The sequence below is a fragment of the Seriola aureovittata genome, chromosome 20 (assembly GCF_021018895.1).
Source record: "Seriola aureovittata isolate HTS-2021-v1 ecotype China chromosome 20, ASM2101889v1, whole genome shotgun sequence".
In the NCBI taxonomy this organism is placed as follows: Eukaryota; Metazoa; Chordata; class Actinopteri; order Carangiformes; family Carangidae; genus Seriola; species Seriola aureovittata.
The window spans coordinates 15432280-15452533 of record NC_079383.1 but is presented as its reverse complement, the minus strand read 5'-3'; the positions used below and the strand labels follow the sequence as shown (position 1 = coordinate 15452533).

Here is a 20254-nt window from a genome sequence, read left to right as displayed (position 1 = left end):
ATTGGTCCGTCACTTTGACTGAGATATCTCAGCAGCTCCTTAATGGAGCGCCATGAAATTTAAACAGATAATCCTGTTTCCCAGAGGATGAATTCAGATTTTGGTGATTCCGTCTTTTTCTCTTGTGACACTGTGTGAGGTTGTTTTTTAGTTTTTAGTCATATACCTTGAGAGTTATGGGATGGATTGCCACGAAATGTGGTGCAGATATCCATGGTGTCCAAAGGATGACGCCTAATGACTTTTTCTGCAGTGGCACCAGCAGGTTTACATTTGTGGATTGGAATGAAATATGAATATAACTGTTGGATGGATTATGATGCTATCTGGTGCAGACATTTATTGTTTTGTGAACTTGTGAAACCAGACTTTCAATTTGTCCATTTCAAGGATTTATCTATCTACCAGTTTGAAAGTATTTATAATGAGCATTACAGCTTCACAAACAGACTCTTAGTCTTATTAAAGATACTCTTGGCAATATTGAATATTTTTCTTGACAAATCCCATGAAAAGACCAAAACCGACAACAATTTCTCAATTTTTTCTTGCTTACCCAGCCTGCCTCTCAGCTCCCAGCCACGAAGCTCCTTCATTCCTCCTGAACGTGTCACTGGAGTTTTTAGCAAACATTACTCAGGAGTAACAGGAGTAAATTGTGTTTTTTTGTGGGGACCAAGTTCAGTGGTAGAATTTGTGTCCTTGCTAGTATTTACGGCCCGAGGACAGCGAATGTGGGATTGACTTAAAATGCACTACACAGCCCATGTTCATTGTAATGGAGGGACATGTCGTGCAGTGCAGCAGCAGTGTTCTTGGATAGTTTTTGAACAGTGGAGCTCGATGATACAAACAACTAAGTAAGACTTTGGCTACATAGGCAATACTTGTCAATAAGATGAATTTATTCTTGTTTCCCGTCTGTTTATGAGATTTGTTGATAATAACAAGCATATTGGGAGGGCAATATCACATGATATATGCCTCTTTTAATACGAATCTTTTCAGTGACACTACTAAATAATTGGAGTCTTCTTGTTCTTTTTTTCTTGTGCCTTTTTAGCTCTAGATCTTCTGGCCCAGGCTGAACTCATGTTCCATTGAGCTATTCTACCCTGTGCTCCCATCAGAGTAATGAAAGTCATCTTGTAAAACCTGACATTTTCAATGTTGGAGCAAGTCTTTTACTTTTTTGCTCCACCTCAGTATCCTGAATGAGTTTCTGTGGTACTGCCAGTTTTAATAAAAGCTAAATATGTCTCCAGTGTGAAAGTAGTTCAGTAATATTTTAGCAGTCTTTATGGCTGAAAATCATAATAGGTCTTAGGTATTTTCCATTTTAGATTGCCCAGTAGTGACAGAGTTCTGGTTTGAGTTTTTAGCTTAAAAGCTCCTTCACAAGACGAGATGAGAAACTCTATATTTTAAAGCTTATCTTAACAGATAATATCTATATTATGGAGCAGTCATATGGTTTACCAGTCTATCATTACATTCCCCATAAAATAGGGGAAAACTATGGCTAGTAATTGGTTTGCTTGGATTTTCCATTCCCCCAAGATCCCACTCTGCTTCTACCTAAAATCCAAGGCCACAGAACATTCCACAAAACTTCTGAGCATTTCCATTAGTTTTTATAATGGCAGGAAGAGGGGAAACTGCCCCTTAACACACACATTCACCTACATACCAACACACACAGTTCCGTCCCTTGTGCCCTTTATCAGCTTTTCTTAGCACTTTGTTTCGAAGTTTCCTTCCCGTCAGGTTCTCCTTTCACAAGAGTTTGTATCCTCCCCGGCAGCAGCACAACAATGCCCCGCTTCATTTCAGCTTTCCAAGATCTGAGACCGCTGGAGCCAATGGGCTGCTAGGCACATGCTAAAGCCATTAGGCGGTGGATGACAGTGGTCAGCCACAGGCATTGCAAAATAACCATCTCACTACGTACGTAATGAAGCCGAGGGAAGGAGCCGGGTACTGTATCGACTATCTGCGTATGTGTGCACGTGCAGCTGCGTTGGAATGCGGTGCGTTGTCCGTCTAGCCAGTGGGCTGCCACTCACGCAAAACAAGCCATTCAAAAGGAGGAATGAGCCACACATGCCTTGTTCAAGTATTAAGATATCAGTTCATATTACCCTTGGTTAGAGCTTCCTGTTAATTTAGCCAAATTCTGTTCAGTATCTACTCAGTCTGACAGATCCCAGCCATGGTTGAGGAGGCCTTTTATTATTAGACTCAGACACATCCCATTTGCTCTCTCAGTCAAGCTCAGACAGTTTGATGGAGGACTTTCTGTGGAGCTGGAGAATGACTTAATTACAGTCACTATCTCAATCTGAATTTACTGGGAGTGCATCCATAATGCATGTCTTACTTGGTATCAGCGGGCCCCAATTAGGGTCAACCAATAACTGTGACAGAACTCTGAGGCTTAGCTTCTCTGCAGTTGTGCAGCAAGGCTTTATGTGCATGTATATTTTCTTTTTACATCCTTCTCATACTTATATAGGTCATAATGTCAAAAGTTACGCTAAAATGCCCATCAAAATTTAGTTAGACCTTTGGCCACTTGAGGGCAGCACAACAAGCTGTAAACACAACACTGAGGTCACTTTTACAAGTTACTATAGTGACCGTTTTAGCTTACAGTTGTTTACTTACTCATCCAGAAGACACAGAGCAACATTTGCATTAATTCTGAGCTAGTTTCTTGCCTATCTTACTAATGTAAATCCAATATTCACTCTCTTTTAGCTGTTTTTGATGCCACCATCTCCTCAGGGACGTGATATCAGGTTCTTTAGCTGCTAAATTCTCCACCGTGTTCACCAGATGATTTTGTAACTTTGCCTGTCTGCCGTTTGGAGGTGGGCAGGTGTTTGACAGTGGGTTTACCAGAGGTTAAATGGTGTTGATGAGAGCAGTGAAGCTGAACTAAACAGTAAAGGTGTGGGCTGTAAATCCAAAACAGTACGCTGAAAGATGCTAAAATATTCCATAGAGTGAAGGGAAAAGGAATGAGTCGGTTGATACTTCTCTGTGAAAGTGACTCCTTTAACATTATTCATAGTAACTTCACCCATTGTTCACATGAAATATTGATTAGAGCAACTTTAAGGCCTGGGTCAGTCTCCTGCATTCTGCTTACTGCCAACATTCATAGAACATATTTAACCAACAAGATAACCATACAGGTCGCTTGTTCCTACCCTCGGATACAACCTACAGAAAGGCATCAGCAGCAGGCGTCGTTGTCATGGTTACAAAAATATGACCCATTGGAGCATACCAGTGGGAAGTGTACTGGATCTTCGTTGTCAATGTAAACACAAGGTTAAGGTTGTGGAATGGTCATGGATAAAAAAAAACAACACTGGTTATCAGTGTTGTTTAAAACGGTCTCCAGTGTTAAAATTCACCCAAACACAGACGCTGTCACTCAATATAGGCCTACTATGTCACCTGACTTCCTCCTTTACTCCGCCATAGTTACTATGGACACTAGAGGTCAGCTAACAACAAAAGTAACAATGGGCCGTTCGAGCTGCTCTCACAGACAACCTGTGGGGTTGTTGTTTTTTTTTTTTGGGGGGGGGGGGGGGTTAGACTCGAAAGGAAATTTGCATTGTGTTCATTCTGTACAACCCACTGTGTTATATTTATTATTATTTTCAGTTTGACTGGCATGTGAAATATTGGGCTGCATTTTGTTATTGTGTTGGTGTAAACCTCTGAACCAAAAATCTATCCATATCACCAGGGGGGAAACCGCTACCTGTTCTCTCCATGTTTTTCCAGAAACAAGTAAATTGTCCTTGACTAAAAAACAGAACCGTTTCTATGGAGCAGCTGCATACTTCACACTGGATAACAGCACTTAGTTTGATTGTCTGGTCCCTGATTTCCAGCTTCGAGAGAGAGTTTTTTTCTCTCACCAGAATTTGTCTAGATGGTAGGAAAGATGGACAAAAATTTCCCGAACATTTCCCTTTTAAGAGCCTATGCTGCATTGCAGTTGGTGGTCTAAGAGTTTGCAGCATGTACAGTATCATTTCCAAGGGGGGGGGGGGGGGGGGGGGGTTATGTGTTACACAGTATGTCCCAGTAAGCTGGATTCTGCGCTGCTTTGATCAGGGTAGAGTCCCTTCACTAATCCGCTTGAGCTCTGGATGTTTGCCCAGGACGCGTATGTACACACACATATACACACACACACACACACACACACACACACACACACACACACTCACAAACTGTGATTAAAAAACAGATGTGAGGGCCTAGCCAAAAAAGATGAAATGGTCAGAATGAATCAAATGGGAACAAACTGACTTAACGCACAGATGTTTGACGACACATTTGCTTGTACTTTTGATGACTTAGAGGTTGTATCTGTAGTGAAAGTTATCCCATTACGCTCCGTCTGTGTTGTATGTACAGAATAGTGTTGTGCTCTTCTATCCAGAGCAGTTAAAACTAGAACTTAATCATATAATGCCCACCTGTATTTTCGTGTCTTTGCTCACACCCTGTGGGAAAAAAATGGGCATGATCTCTGATCCATATTTTAATTACAGCTGCAGGACACAGACAGGATTAGGAAATGTAAATGCTCTCCTTCTGTCATTTCTCCTAGTCTTTTTAGGAGCCATTTAAGAGCTCTTAATAGCTCTGGGCTTAACTGCAAATCTCTGTGCCCTGTATTTAAGCACTAATAAACGGGTGGGAAGGGATTTTTATCTGGATACGCAGCTGATGAGCGGAAAGGGCGTAATGAAAAGATGGAGATGGAGAGATGAATGGGGAGAAAAAAGAAACCGGAGGAGAAAAGAGAGAAAAGCAGGGTAAGAAAGACGGGGCACTTCTTGAGTGCTTGTCATGGCCCTCCCTGCATTACATCACTGAGATGCTTCAGCACTGATGACATCGTCGGGCTGGGGAAGGGAGGGGGGGGCTGGCCCTGGGGATGATGTCATTAATAACCAATCAGAGAACTCGGGAGCCGGTAGGGTCTGGCCAGCTCCTGAGGCTGAAATAGTAGGATCCCTGAAAATGTCTTTTCCTTCTCTCAAATCACGGAGCCTTGTGTCATGTGTGCTTTTTCCTGAGGTTATTTTTAGACTGATGACAAATATATTTCAGACCTGTTCCTGCCTCTGCCACAGAGCAAAGGGTAAGCAGAGCTGACTCTCCCACGGAGGACAGAGCCCATGTAAATATAGCCCAAAGAGAATTAGCATTTAACTAACCTAATAGCACATGAAGGAACTGCTTTGTGCCTGTCCACATGAATAGGCCAATTTCTATTTTACTATGTTTGGTACAGGCCTTGCAGTGTTCAGCATCCATTTCAAGCCAGAGAGGTCATGCCAATAGGACTTTTGAATTACCTTGGCTGTTGTCTTTAAGGACTGAAATAGTGGCTTCTACATGCATAATACACTGTTTTAATAGGTACTTGTGACCTCAACGCTAAGCAAACATTGACAAAAATTATAGCCTCTTATCGCCTTATAGACATTCAATCTGTGACGTTTCATTTGCAAGACAACGTGGACCCCCATCTGTTATAATACTTTTTGTGCCAATCTATCAGAATCTGAGTATCTTTGCTTCTTAATGTCAAGAAATTCCTTAAAATGATGTGTTAAAACTTAAATGATTTATTTTTTTAGTGTCTTTTTTTTTATTTTATTGTTTTGATTGTTGTGGACATTTTTTTTTGTTTTACATAATAAGTTGAGTGTTGAGTGCAGATCTAGTTAAGCAAACAGAAACAATGCATATTTTTTTGCAGTGTTCAAGTGAATAATACATTAGCGTTGAATAAATAATACGTTCATTTAACTTTAGTAATTATGTATCTCATTGTTTATTATTATTATGAAATTGTTGTATCTTATCAGATGCAAAACATGAAAACAACATAATATCGTCATTATATATATTACATATTCTATACAACTCACATTTGAACCTGCATTAACTGACTTTTTAATGACTTGGGGACTGCACAGCAAGTTTTAAGCATAATATTGACATATTATCTCCTTATATTATTATTACGATGAACAGCAAAAAGAGCTTCATTACTCATTCAGCAGACACAAGGCAACATTAGCATTTAGAGTTATGTGTCTAGCCACTTGGCATATCTTTTAGCTGCCTCCACCAACTGCTAAGGGGAATATATGTGTCTGTAGCTGCTAAATGCTCCACTGTGTCCGCTTGCTAGCTGTTATCTTTCCCTTCCCTTCAGAGACAGTAAAGTTGGTGGCCATAAAACCAAAAACACTGAGCCAGAAGACACTTAAATGTTCAGTTGAGCTGAGGGGGGAACTGTTGAGTCAAGTCATAATTCTCTGTGGGTTCTTCAATACAAGCAACACATTATATGAAGTCATTAGATCCATTGTTAACATTAAAGTAATGGTTAGCGCAGTTGTGACATTAGATGTTTCCACAGTAATTACCACTCTCAATGCCCTACCTTGCCTGTTGCACTGCTCTCTAAAACAGATTTTTATTTTAACAGAACTGACTGTTAAATTACCCTGCTGTGCTACGGATGGGAGAAGTTGAGTCATTCAGTATCAGTATAGTGTTAAATTGGCTTTAAAATGTAAAAAGAATACACAACTGTTGCAGAAAAACTGATTCAACGCAATAATATGCGGAGGTAATAGTAAAATCAGTCACATTGTGCTCACTGAGAAACTCTCCTCCCATCCATATACCCCCCGTGACCTGATCCCTGTCTGTCTGCGCATTATGGCCTCACTGTAGTGAAACTATTAAACTCTGCAGGCGCTCACTTTTTCTCCTCCTCTCCCATGGGAAAGCTGCAACATTTCCGTTGCTGCAACCACACTACAATAAAGCTTGTGTTGTTTTTACTTTTACTTCCCCTTAAAGTTGGTCACCTGCATACTTGTGATTCCTCTAAGAAACCTCCTCTTGAAAATATTTACATACCCAATTTTTTGTATCTTCTCAGCTTTCAGATTCCCTTTTTTTTTTTTTTTTTTACAGAAAGCTTTGGGGGGAAAGAAAGCACTTATGCCTACACCATTATAGTTTATGCACATTTTATGCATTGAGGCACTTTCTCCCTCCCCTCTGAATAGGTCTGGCCAAGCTGGCCCGTATTCACAAACGTTCCAGTCCCAGCCCCTTCTGCTCCACAGAGCCTTAAGCTTGGATACAGTCCACCCATTGACTCACACGGACAGGACATACACCCATAGAACCACGGACGCCACACAGCAGGTTTCCCAGATAAAGACCGGGACAGAAGCACGAGTCTTCCCAGGATTCTCAGAGTGCCCCCCCCCCCCCCCCCCCCCCCCCCCGTCCACAGAGCCTATTTCACATCCCTCCACCACCTGCATCACTTATCAGCTCCAGCAGAGCTCACATATCCAAAACAGGACCTTATGGACCCACTGAGCCTCATCAGCTCTGATGTAGACACAACCACAGATGTAGACATTAGAATATAAAGTAACCAAGTTTAGAGCTGTTTGTGCAGTGCATTTTGAAACAATATGGCTTTATCCTCAAGCCTCATATCACCTAGTTCATTTACCGTACGACAAATGCCGATTTGGTATTATTTTATTTAGCGGTGCATTTAATTTTTAACATTTCATTCATTCATTCCAGCTGCTTGGTAGTAATGAGCTTTAGGTTTACGCTGGTTACGCTGCGCTAGCATGTGGAGAAAAAGAGGGGGAAGAAGAGATACGCAGTGCAGAGGGGAAAGTGAGGAACACATGATTATCACTATGAAGAGAGTCAATTGCAGCGCAATCATTTTTTAATAAACTTGTGAGAGAGCAGGCATATTGCAAGTCATATTTAAATGGAAGCCATGTACAGTCTTGCATAGTTAACTCGCTGCAGTGAAGGAGACTGATGTTGCTTTAATTTGCTTCGGCCTCTAGTGTGTCTTTATCCACAGCTGTCTTTAAATGTCTCTTCCTCCATCTGATTACCACCAGAAAAGGAGAGCAGGTGCTTCCTCCAATGTTTAGGCCTTTCTGTGCGTAGTGAGCCATATCATTTATTTACTGCAGTTGCTTGTGCTTATAGGCCTGTTTGTGTGTGTGTGTGTGTTTTTTTTTATTTTATATACACTATGTGGATATCGCAAAAGCATATCTGCTATGTGTAACTGTTTTTGAATCTGTTGACAGTGAAAACTTGCCAAAACAGATAAGAGATATCTTATAAACAAGCACTTTGAGAGAGGCCTGAGAGTTTCCTCTCTCTTCATGGAGCTCCTGTTGCAATACTTGGGCAACATTCTGCAGGCTGATGGACAGTCTGCAGTAAAACTGCTGTAGGCAGATCTGATGTCCACACTGAAATAATCAGCAGAGAGATGATGGTTCCTCTTGTCGAGATAAAACTCACAATGTAGGATTTTGACGGCGTCAGCTGCTAGTTTATTAGGTACACAAACAGCATACATACATTCTGTCCCGTTGAGTATGGCATATTACTGAGATGCATTTTAATTTTTTTTTTTCTTCACATAAATTCCCACCCGTGTTATCATTGAGGGTAGACTAAATTTGATGTAATAACTGCCTGGCAAAAAAGTATAATTTTGGTATTGAAACTCAGATATTGAATCCGCACTAGTATTAGAAATTCCCAGATCATACCCAGCCCTAACGACACTTGGTAGGCTGTTAAACAAATGAGTCACTTACATTGGGGATTCGGTGTGATTAAATTAACTGCACTGACATATTTTCTTTCACAGTGAGTGCACTGTTATCTTTTAACCAGCGAGAGAATACAGATTGGATCTCCTCGGGAGATTCTGGTTCTCGGGAGGTTGCGGTGGTCAACCCAGCGTGAGTCAGTTTCCAAAGAAAAAGTCCTGTCCGGCAGGGGAGAAGATTCCTCCTCTTTGGCTCCTGGGTGCATGTCTTGCTCCCAGCTGCAGCTGTTCTCAGCATCTCCTCATCCCTCCCCCCTCAAGACGCCACCGGCCTCACTGTTGGCCCAGAGACGGTTGTCACGGGAGACCAGCAGACATCTGAGCCGGTGGCTAGGTTGACTTACACCTACTCTGGCCACGAGTTAATGAAGTGTGCATACTGCTGGGCTTTACTGGCAAATGTGCATTTGTGCGCTACACACACATAATTGCACACACAGACACACTAACAAACATATCAGTTCATTAAGCAGCACTTGTTAATAAATGACAAAGGAAATATTCTAGTGCCTATTTCCTTGTGAAAAATTGAGTTGACACAAACATGCTTTCTTATTTTGTCTTTCACACACTCACATTCACAGACACAAGCTGTATAATTTCCTTTTGATCACTGCACATCATGCCTGGAGCATGTTCAACAGCACCCCCTGGTGCGGGGAAAATGCGATACATCTTAAAAGTAGCAACTACATGTTTAGAAGAGAGGAGGCAATAGCCGGTTAGTTGCTTTGGATTGATCCGGTGCTGATGTGTGTCAGAGAGGGGGTAGCAGACAGACTCGGTGTTTGTGCTGATGAGTGGAGCTGGCCAATAAACAAAGCTGTTTGTTTGAGTTGTCCTCTGGCTGTCTTAGAGGGACGTATCAGAACTAACAGGCCTGGTCTGCCAGCGCCACTCGTTCAACTCCCCTCCGCTTGTTTGCTTTGTTAGTCGTGCGACAGCGGGGGAGAAAGAAGAAGTGGAAGGAGAGATAATGTAGACTGAGAAGACAGAGAACAAAATGACACATGAAGAGGGATTTTTCCCAGGATTTAAGCATTATTTACTTTTAAGTGGGCAGTAGAACCTTTGCTATCCAAAGACTGCTTGTTCCAGAGACTGAGTTAAACTTTATGGAGGTTGTAATCCATTCATTAGGAAGGGTATTAACTCTGCACTTGAGTTAAAGATCTACAAATCTCACCCACTCAGGATAAGCAATTCCACTTGAAGGTAAAGCAGCAGTAAAATCAGTTTGCCATGCTTCATTGAGTCCAGCTACAGGAAAGAGCTTTACTTGATTATGCTGGGAGTCCCCTCTGTGATGGATATGTATTTAACCTTTACTTTTGCAATGTTAAGTTGTCAAAATCTTTGCTGTCCCATGGCTGTTCTGATATCACAGCAACTATCTCCACCACTGCTACTTTTCCCAGTGATGACACCCCCACCGACACATACACACACACACACACACACACACACACACACACACACACACACACACACACACACACACACGAGACCACATGACTGTAACTCATATCTCTTGGCCAGTTGCCTGTCAGGTTGGCAGCTCTGTCTGTTTATAAGGCTTCACCAGAGCGGAAAGTCTGGTCAGGCCTGTGACTAAACACGCACACACACACACACACACACGGATACAGTACATATTTGTGCATACACACATGTATCTTAATTAAAAGATGCATTGCAATCAGTGTATGTATGCCTCATTAGGGAAGTGAAATGAGAAAAACAGATAGAGAGACAGAATGGAAGAAAAAAGTTACAGACGGAAAAAAGGGAAAAAAGTGGGAAATCTCGTCAGGAGTCAAACTACAAACTTCAGGAGCGAAGCCACTAACAAGGCATTATTTGTCAGCTTCATATGTATAATTCATATGTGGTGTTTTTATTTTATTCCTGAAGCAATGGACAGTTGCGTGGTTCCATGGGGAGAACAACAGAAAGGAGACATTTGGGAAGCATGTAGTGTACTGTACATTATGACAGGGCCAGTGTCCCGAATGGACACCACAGCTATGGGTGAATGCTCTCACAGCACACACCGGCACTGTGGACTTCACTCTTGAATTAACAGGTCACATAAACAAAGATAGAGGAGAAGAGAGAGTTCAGACCAACAAGGAAGAGGGTAAGGGGTATTACAGTGAAAAGACAAAGAAAAGGAATGGGAACAAAAATCAGAAAACAACAAAAGTGCACTCAAACTATGAGAATTTCTGAATCATCTCATGTTGAATTCATTAAGTCTGGTTCTGTTCTAAGACAGCAAAAAGTAAAAAAAACAACTAGATCATAACAGCCCCATATTGTGACATCCTGACCTGAAACTCATATAATCAACCTCAAATCAAAACAAAGCCACACTCATCCACAGCCTATTGGAGGGAAGGACCTGGGGGTAAAGTTCAACTTATTCACAAAGGCCTCTCTGATTGGTGGGCCCATAAGTGGACAATTTTCTTTGGCAGTGAGCCTTGGGGGTAAACCAGAAGTAAAATTCCTCTATTTACGAAAAGGTTTCTATTTCGCCCCTTCTCTCACTCTCACAGAAGGCATGTTTTTTTCATTGTGTGCAAAATTCAAAAGTGTTGACATGACTTGAAAATTGTACTTTTTTTATGACTTGAACAGGCAAAGAGTGAAACAGACACCCAGATAGGAAGTCAGATATTTCCTGAATGCGAGTGTTGAACCACGAACGTCTGTGTTTGTGTGCATATGTGATGTGTGGTGTGAAAAATGTGGCCAGGCTGCATTGCGGGGGCATTTAAAAAAAAAAAAAAAAAAAAAAAAATTCTGGTGTCACTTACCTCCACAGGAAGAAGCTTATCTGTCGGATCAGCAATCAGTGAGAAGTCAGTGTAGAAATCGGTTTCTTTTTTTCTGTGGGCTTTGAGCTGGTCACCTCCACAGACATGCAAACATTAGCCCTCTACTGTGGCTTGGCAGGGTCAGTGTGCAGCGCTGACTGTGGGCGGAAGAAAGTGAAGGGCATGGAATTAGGTGGTCTCGGTCTGACGTGGGAAGGATGACTGACAGGAAAACAAAGGTTCTTTAGGCACAAGATGCAGAGGAGTGAGAAAACATGCCCACAGTTGTCTTTACAAGCCATCATTGTAGTTTTGGGTCTTGATTATTTCATTTTGCTATAAGCCACTTTTAGGTTTAGGATGTTATCATTGTAAAACAAGACTTTACAGCTGCATCTCTTTGAGGCTGGTACACAAGTGCTGTGAGCTAAATGCTAATGTTAGCATGCTAAGATACTTGCAGTGACGATGCTAAGATGTTGATGTTTAATGTTAACCATCTTCAACATCGTTTAGTGTGATAGTATGCCAACATTTGCTCATGTAACAGTAACCAGCAACCAAGTGAATGTACCAGCAACACAACTGAAGGCAGTCAGAATTAGCAGTGCACCTTAGCTAGCTGTAGGCGGTACCTTAGGAAAAAAGTGAACAAACTACACAGTCACTACAAATCTCTTAATTGAATAGAAATGTCAAACTGTTTCAGCAGTGATGTGATTTCCATCTCTACAATCCATCCATCAAGACCTGTCGAAACTCAAATGCCACCTCATGGTGGTGCTAGATGAAAAGTCAAAGTGATCACAGAAGTCTTCAGGATTCATTGTCCCAGAACAATTTGTGCTAATCGACCCAGTAGATGTTGAGATATTTCACCAAACGAGTGAAAACTGACCCGCTGGTGGTGCTATATGAAAAGTGCTGGGGATCATCAAAGTCATTCAGACACATACTGGCACATATGAATGCTTGTAGTAAATCTTATGCGAATCCATGTAACAGTCAGTGAGATAGTTCAGTGTGGACTAAAATGGTGGACCAACCATTGTCAGTCTTAGCTGCTAGCGTGACTAAAAATCTTAAATTGGGTGATGATTATTTCACTCCACTTGCAGCTTTTTTTTTTTTTTTTTTTTCAAACAAGATTTAAAGTCAAAGTAACAATGTAAATACCTTGTTAAAATAGATATTATTTCTGTTCATTAGAAGCTTAATTTACTATAATCATATTTAGATAAGATACTTTTGTACACAAGGCTCTGTTCCGCATGAACAGATTGTCTGATATCACAACTCTGATAACTTATACATAGTAAAATACTGTCAGATAGTCAACAGAGGACCAGTGCTGTGTATCAGTATTCATGGCCTCAGGGTATCGCTCTGTGAGCCCTGCTTTTACTACACACAACAGGGCTTTGTATCTAACTGCATAGTTATGGGACAGTAATAGTAGGGGAGAGTGGGAGTCTGCACAGGGATACATTCCTCCATAAATAAGTGACAACCAGAAAGTAGCTGCAAACAGCAGGAGGCCTTGCTCCTCATAAGACCTGGGTGTTCATGGGCAAGTGTTTCATGTTGTCTTTCAAACGAGAGCACCATCATTTACTCAACACCGGCAGTTGTGAAAGAGAGCGCGACATTCTTGAGCTATTGGAGCGAGACATAATTCACTCACAGATCCCCCTGTGACTTTCTGAAAGAAGGAGGTCATTTTTTGGCCTGGAATGCTGACAGTAAAAGTGCAGTGAGGCAGGTTGTTCGGACCACAGGATGTAATTGGTGGTTTGGAGGAGCTGCTTTAATTATGAATTTGGCTTGGCAAAGACCGACCCGTTGGTTGGGATGATGTATGTGTTATTGTCAGGAACAGAACGCTTTTGACACAGAAACACTGACATTAACTGTTATGGCTGGAAAAAAATTTCAGTGACATTTCTGTAGAAATCAGCAACATTTCAAATATCAGACCTTATACTGAAACATCTCATGTAAATGTTCAAGGAAAAGGCCATAGCCCTGATAACACATGACATTTTATCTTTACTACACGTCAGATGTTATTTCCACTGAAATAGTATGAAATATTTAAGGAGAGTTGAAGGTGTGCTAAATGACTTGGCATGAAAATCTGACATTTTCATGTTTCACGTCATTTTCTTGTATGTCAATCAGTATGACATATTGTAAGTCTATAGCATAGAAAATATAGATAAATGTTCTATATTCCTGTTTCTGGACTCCATACTGCCTCTGCTTTCACCAATCATATGGGGGAGAACCTTATCAGAAGAGAAAGAAACACCACACTTACTATGCTATAGCTGTTGCACTTGCCATCTGCTCTTATAGCTATTACTGAATGCAACATGTTCAAGCCTGTTCTCTGGGGATTTTCTGGGAAACATAGGAAATTACTAACTCATGCAGGAGTGGATGAAGCAGCTTAATAAAGTTTCTGCACAAGAAAGAGGCTTTTCTTCACTATGTAATGCCTGGAATTAATTGAACATTATAGTTAACTGTGTGAAGACTACCAACATAGCATAAAGCTAACTCAATTCCACAGTATGATAGAATGACATGACCCTCTTGTTTTGGCCTGTTGACTGTCCACCTATTGTGGCTAAGTGCCTGAACATGTGAGCGCATGAAAGCAGACAGAGAGTGGGTTGAAGCTGACTTGTCTCCATATGTTAGACATTATCCGTCAGCTGCTGCATTATGTTTGTTCATGCGCTCACCCCACCGATTTCAATTACATGGCCCACAAACTGGGCCATTGATCTCCTCACATTTTCCTGTTAAGGTATGTCAATTTGTGCCGTCCTGCACATTTAGATTGGGTCACTTACATCAGCAGCTGCAAAGAAATGAACTCATGCACAGATGCAGCCCTTCCCCCTCCCCCGCTTTTGAAAAGAACGCACGAATATATATCGGCCACAGACATGCATATACTGACATATTTGCCCAATATATGAAGCCGGCGAGCATGTTTGCTGACTGTCAGGCAAAACAGGACAGTGTTGCTTTTCGTAAAAAGCCCCCCGGAGCAGGAGCACACAGAAAGACTGTGGTGTCTCCCGTGAGGTTCCTAATTGGAAACAACATCGCCTGCAGGACTGATGCTTGTCTTATTCTGTTGTGTTGATCAGATAACTCGATCACATATTAGCTGGCTGCCGTACGCTGAGAGCAGTTTGGATGTGGCTGCAGAAGTAGGTTATGACACATTTGGATGCATGCTAGCGTCTGGTGGGCCCCTCAGCAGGGACAGGGAGTTAAACAAGAGACAGCTTGCAGACAAAGTCCTGATAAAGAACAGACTGTGTGTATATTCGTGCATGTGTGGGTGTGTGTATATATATATATGCACACATATATATATATATATATATATATATATATATATATATATATATATGTGTGTGTGTGTGTGTGTGTGTGTGTTAGACAGTTGACTGACACCTGTTAATCTCAGGGTCCAGTTTTAAGAGGAGAGAGTGTGTTTCTCATCAGTATCTTCTTTTTACAACGCACTTTATACTCTCTGTCTCAAACACACACATTTATATTCCGTCTATGACCACTCCATGGTAGCAGAGGAGCTTTTAGCCTAAGGGTGAGGGGCTAGTCGCCTTGTGTCCTGGAATGCAGTTGACTTTCTAAATCCCCACCAGTCTATCCTGGGGCTGTGGGGCAGGGCCTATCTCAAGCCCCCTTTTTCCACGTGAGCTACGTCTGGAATCTCTAAGCAAGCAGTTAGCTGGTTCTCCCAGCCTCGCTCTTTCGCCGTCACTGTGTGTGTGTTAGTGTGTGTGTGTGTGTGTATGTGTGTGTGTGTGTGTTGATCTCAGAGTGCAATGGAAGAAGAAATTGCAGATGAAGACAAAGATTGTTCACTTGGGGAAGGTAATGAGCTTTCTGACATGCCACCCGCAAATGAATTCAGATCCTTTGGAGGTTTGAGTCTGTTCTGTCTGCTGAGTGTAATTTGGCTGGCAGTAGGGAAACTGTGTTTGGAAGTTAAAAATAGGATTGGAAGTACATGAGACGTGCTGCGGCTCTGAACTTGAGCAGGGTGGGGGTTTGGGCTGATGGTGCTGGTGACGGGGCTTGATCATGACGCAGCGGTGCTTTGTATTTCTCAGAAATTAGGCCTGTTTACTGATCAATGCAGTTTTGTGTTTTCCTTTAAAAGATCCGGAGGTGACAATGAAATAGAGAAAAACTGTGGATTGAAAGAGAGAAATTTAGTGTTAGGAAATTTCATGGCGAAGGAAAACCAATAGAAGTCCAGTCACTGGAGTTACTAAGCATATGTTTTTCCAGTCCTGAGTTATTGCACTAGTTAAACCTACGAAGTTACCTCTGTCTTAGTCCAAACATGTCTTTGTGAGGAAAACAAGTAATTCCTTTTTTCATCTGTGGCTCACAGCATGCAGTCAAGCTTTCAAAGAAGAAAAGAAAAGCCATATTAAACCACCCACAAAATAGTGGCACATCACTAGACATTTGCTCCTTCAACTATTGAGGAGCTGAACTCCATAAGAGGTCCTTTAGTTTCCACCATTACCCTCTGAAAGGTACACATTATAGCTCTACCTGGCTGTCTCGAAAACAAGGCAGCAGATCAGTTCGCTTTATTGCTTCTTTCCCCTCTGTTTTCACACTTGAGCAGCTCGCCTCTTTTACTGCCATCCACGCCCTCTCCTGTATTTCATTTCTCTTCTCTTCTCTTCTCTTCTCTTCTCTTCTCTTCTCTTCTCTTCTCAGACAGAATCTTAGGATACCTCTTAGATTGATGGATTATAATTGTATTCCCCAGGCCCTAATTGATTCAAGACAAGATAACAAAGTGCAGAGATGCTCAAATGCCTAAGGAGGTCATGTTTACTTTATCTCTATTCTGCTCTGAAATCTAATATCTATCTTTCACACTGTTGTTGTAAAGCTGTGAACCCACCTGCAACAATTGGAAAGCTAGACATCCATGGTGGGAGCCGATCTGTCACATAACCATCAAAAATAGAAAAAAGACCTTTAACTTCATTTTTAAAATCTTACAAAAAATCTATTGCATCTGGTGGTTTCTGCTCAATCTCAAAATGTTGCACGGCTCTGGATGTATAAGCAGATGCTCTGGATATCGTTTCCAAGTCTGTCTCTCATTTGCGTCTCTCGACATTAATGGATATCTATGGCTTCTTTAAAAGGAAAGACGCCTGAACAGCTGTTTCAATTCGGTGTTTTCATCACCAGTATTGTGTCTGTCACATTAAATTGTGGATTTCTAGCTGAAATATAAAACAGCATGATACATAATGAACTGGGTGGACTGCATATCAGACGATGTTTATTTCAGTGTTGCTACAGGAGAAAATATTAACATCTTTTTGAATGTGGAGTCAGTTTTTGTCTTTTCTCTTTCAGCCTTAATTCTAAAGAAGTTGTAGGTCTCGGATGGTTGAATTTGTTCTGACATGTCCGCTTCATGACCTATGGCAGCATAACATATGTAAACGCACTTGTTGTTGATGTCAAAACATCAGCACAGCATGTTTTTGACCCCTTGTCTCTGTGTCCCCTCTGTCCCCTCAGAACAAAACAAAAGCAACCTGAAGGTAACCTCCCCAGAGGATGCGGAGCACGTAAGCCGCAGACAGGCCTCCCCAAATGGGACGCCACCTTCGAGAGGAGACGCTAAAGGCAGTCGGACTGTCCCGCGAAGGCACACGTTAGGGGGAGCACGCAGCTCCCGCGAGATCCTGGCTATGCAGCCGTCAGACATGGACAAGAAGAGGGAGGCCTTCCTGGAGCATCTGAAGCAGAAATACCCCCATCATGCTTCAGCGATCATGGGCCACCAGGAACGGCTGCGGGAGCAGGTCAGTGGGTTGAGAGAGGCCATTATATGGAATGTTGTTGTTGAGATGATCTATTAGAATTATATAGTTATTGTGTTGTTTATTTCAGTTATAACAAAACAGTAGGGCCTGACTGATATTGGATTTTTGGAGCTATTAGGCAGTAAAAAAAATCCCAATATCGATATATTGGCCTATATATATTATTTATATATAAATATACTGTATATATATATTTTTTCTATTTATTTATATATATAAACACTTGCTAAAAAGATATGTAATGAAAGCAGGATATTTTACCCTTTAACAATAAACTTCATTGTCCAAAATGACATCATTGCACTGAAATGGTAAATTTAACTGGGAATTAAATACAATAACTATAAAAATAAATAACTATAAATAAATAACTTAAGAACAAATACGTATATATATTCATTCATTTATATTACATAGTATTATATTGTAGAATATATGCGCCGATACCAATATATCTGTGATAGGCCAATATCAACCAATACATCAGTCGGGCTCTACATAACAGTATATTGATATTAAATCTGCACTAATCAATATATTACCAATGGATCTAATGACTAAGTATAAAGTGAAAGCGGTTGCTTGTAGTGACAAACCCACATAGACTTGTCACTCAGCTCTGCATCCGCTCAGTGGAGTGTTTTAGCATCTTTCAGCACATTGTTTTGGTTCTCCAACCCACAACCACCCACTCATCAACATCCAGCAGTAGCAGGTCCAGCGACAGTCAGCAGCTAAAACACCAAACAGCCGACAAAGTCGATGGAGACCAAAAACATGAACTAAAAGGACAGTGAATAATGGATTTGTTAGTTGGCCAGAAACAACTCCTAATAAACGCTAATGTTTGCCACTGGATGTGTAAATATGCATATAAAGCTTTATGTTAAAACTTTATGAGGTGATCAAATGTCAGTGTGTTTTGTTTTAGCCTGTCCTGCCTTCCCCAAGCTGCCAAAAATCTATTCATGCAGCTTTAATGTCAATGTATGGTTTATGTATTGACAATATCCCGTGACGTTCTTAGTGCTCTTGTCCACTGAGTTGCAGATATTTTTATTGTCCTCTGCAGACTGAGGCAACAGTGCAACTTGCAAAACTATTCCCTCGCTTCTTTTTCGCTGCGGGTTAAATGTGAAGTTTGTTCTATAAATTTGCCTGTCACATTTCCCTCCCACAGCTACTGTGAAACAGTGAGGTGGTGTTTTTGTGAAACAGTAAAAAACATGTTAACCACAAACAGTTTGAAGTGTCCATACACTTGAAAGCCTGTTTTGATCACCATAACGGCTTTGTGTATTCTAGACTACAGCATTATGTTTAAAGTATACACCTTCCAGTGCTATTTGGGAGATTTTACAGATTCTAAAGTTTCCTCGTGCCTCAGCTTCTGATTGGGGGAGGCAACACAGAGAAGAGAGGGTGGACATTTGACTTACCTGGTCATTGTGTGACTGTTTGCTTCAGGTCAGAGAAGACAAAAGGTAGGGGCAAGCTGGCTTTGTAGCCAAAACAGTTGAGGTAATGGTGAGACTGGCACCAAGCCACGAAGGAGCTCCAGGCAATAGTATGAGGCATTGTGCAAGAGGGATTTTGTGTGCTGTTTTCAGACTTGCCCACAAAGCCTGCCCACATGCAAAGTAAACCCTCTTCGTGAGGTGCTGTTTCAGTTCACTGCACTGCACTGATCGGGAAGGCTGTGGATTTGCATAGGTAATATCAGATGATAATGTTACGTTACTGCAAGTACAGTGTGTGCTTTTTTTTTCTTTTTTTTTAACATGTGTTCCTATGTCTGTGCATTTTTTTTTATCCATTAGCAGTTTCCGATTCATAAAGTACATGAAAACTCCGTGTTCATCTGTTGTTGTTGAGCAGCGCACAGGGGAGAGATGGAAAGAGTTTGTTATGAATTTAGGTAGTCAGACAGGTAAGGTCGGCTCCGTACTGGGGTGGAGTCATAGTTGCCATAGTGACTCATGATGTCACCGCTGGAGGGGCTCAGTTTTCGTGTAGGTGCCTGTTGAGGCGAACTGACTAGAGAGCTGTGTGAGTGTGAGTGCAGGGAGCGCGGCTGTGCAGAAGAGGCGATGGACCTGAAGACTGTCTGGAAGCATGGCTCTCTGTACGTGAGGGAGCACAGATAAACTTTTTTACAAGGACAGGAATAAACCCACATCGGCTATTTCAACTCGACTAGCGGGAATAAAAGGTAGGATATGTCGGATAATGTATTGTTCTGTTACGCTGTCAGCGCATTCCCACACGTTCAAAACAGCGCTGGGAGTGCGACTTATTTTATTGCACGGATTACTGCGCTCTTGAGCAAAGTGAAAGAAGTCGAGGAGAGTGTGCACTGCGGCCGACGCGGTGCGCATCAGTCTGTCAGGTGCTGCAAAACTTCCACGGAGCGAATGTGAAAACTTTGCACCCCGAGTTTTATCAAGAAGCAATGGTCGACGAAGTCTCAAAGCGCAGCCGATCTCTTCCCTGTTATTTAGTTCGTTGGACGCTTGAGAGGTTGTCAGTTGTAAACCAATCCATAAGCCACAATCACCTGCTGCACGCTCCCCGCATTTCTTTTAACGAGATGGCAATTATGTTGGCATAATTGCAAAGCAAACGATCTGTTTTGAAAGGAGGTCGAGGTTTTATTATTCCAACATGCTGTATCTTGCATGATCTTGATGGTGGTGATGACTATGGAGACAGAGGCAGTAATAATAGATGATTGTTACGCAGTTCCAGGAAGTATTTTTTTTTGCAATGACATC

At 41.6% G+C, this 20254-nt stretch overlaps 1 protein-coding gene across 19 annotated transcripts in view; it reads left to right on the top strand.

Annotated features, from left to right (window-relative positions):
* Positions 1 to 20254, top strand: part of si:ch211-285f17.1 (sickle tail protein homolog) — a 108978-nt gene that overhangs the window by 48287 nt on the left and 40437 nt on the right. For 16 of the 19 annotated variants that reach the window (XM_056363764.1, XM_056363766.1, XM_056363777.1 and 13 more), the window contains exon 2: positions 17173 to 17459. In XM_056363764.1, the coding sequence (XP_056219739.1) occupies positions 17173 to 17459 (287 nt within the window). Of the gene's footprint in view, positions 1 to 15353; positions 15484 to 17172; positions 17460 to 19522; positions 19693 to 20254 lie in introns of those variants that run through there. The other 3 variants (XM_056363772.1, XM_056363771.1, XM_056363765.1) reach the window with 2 other exon arrangements.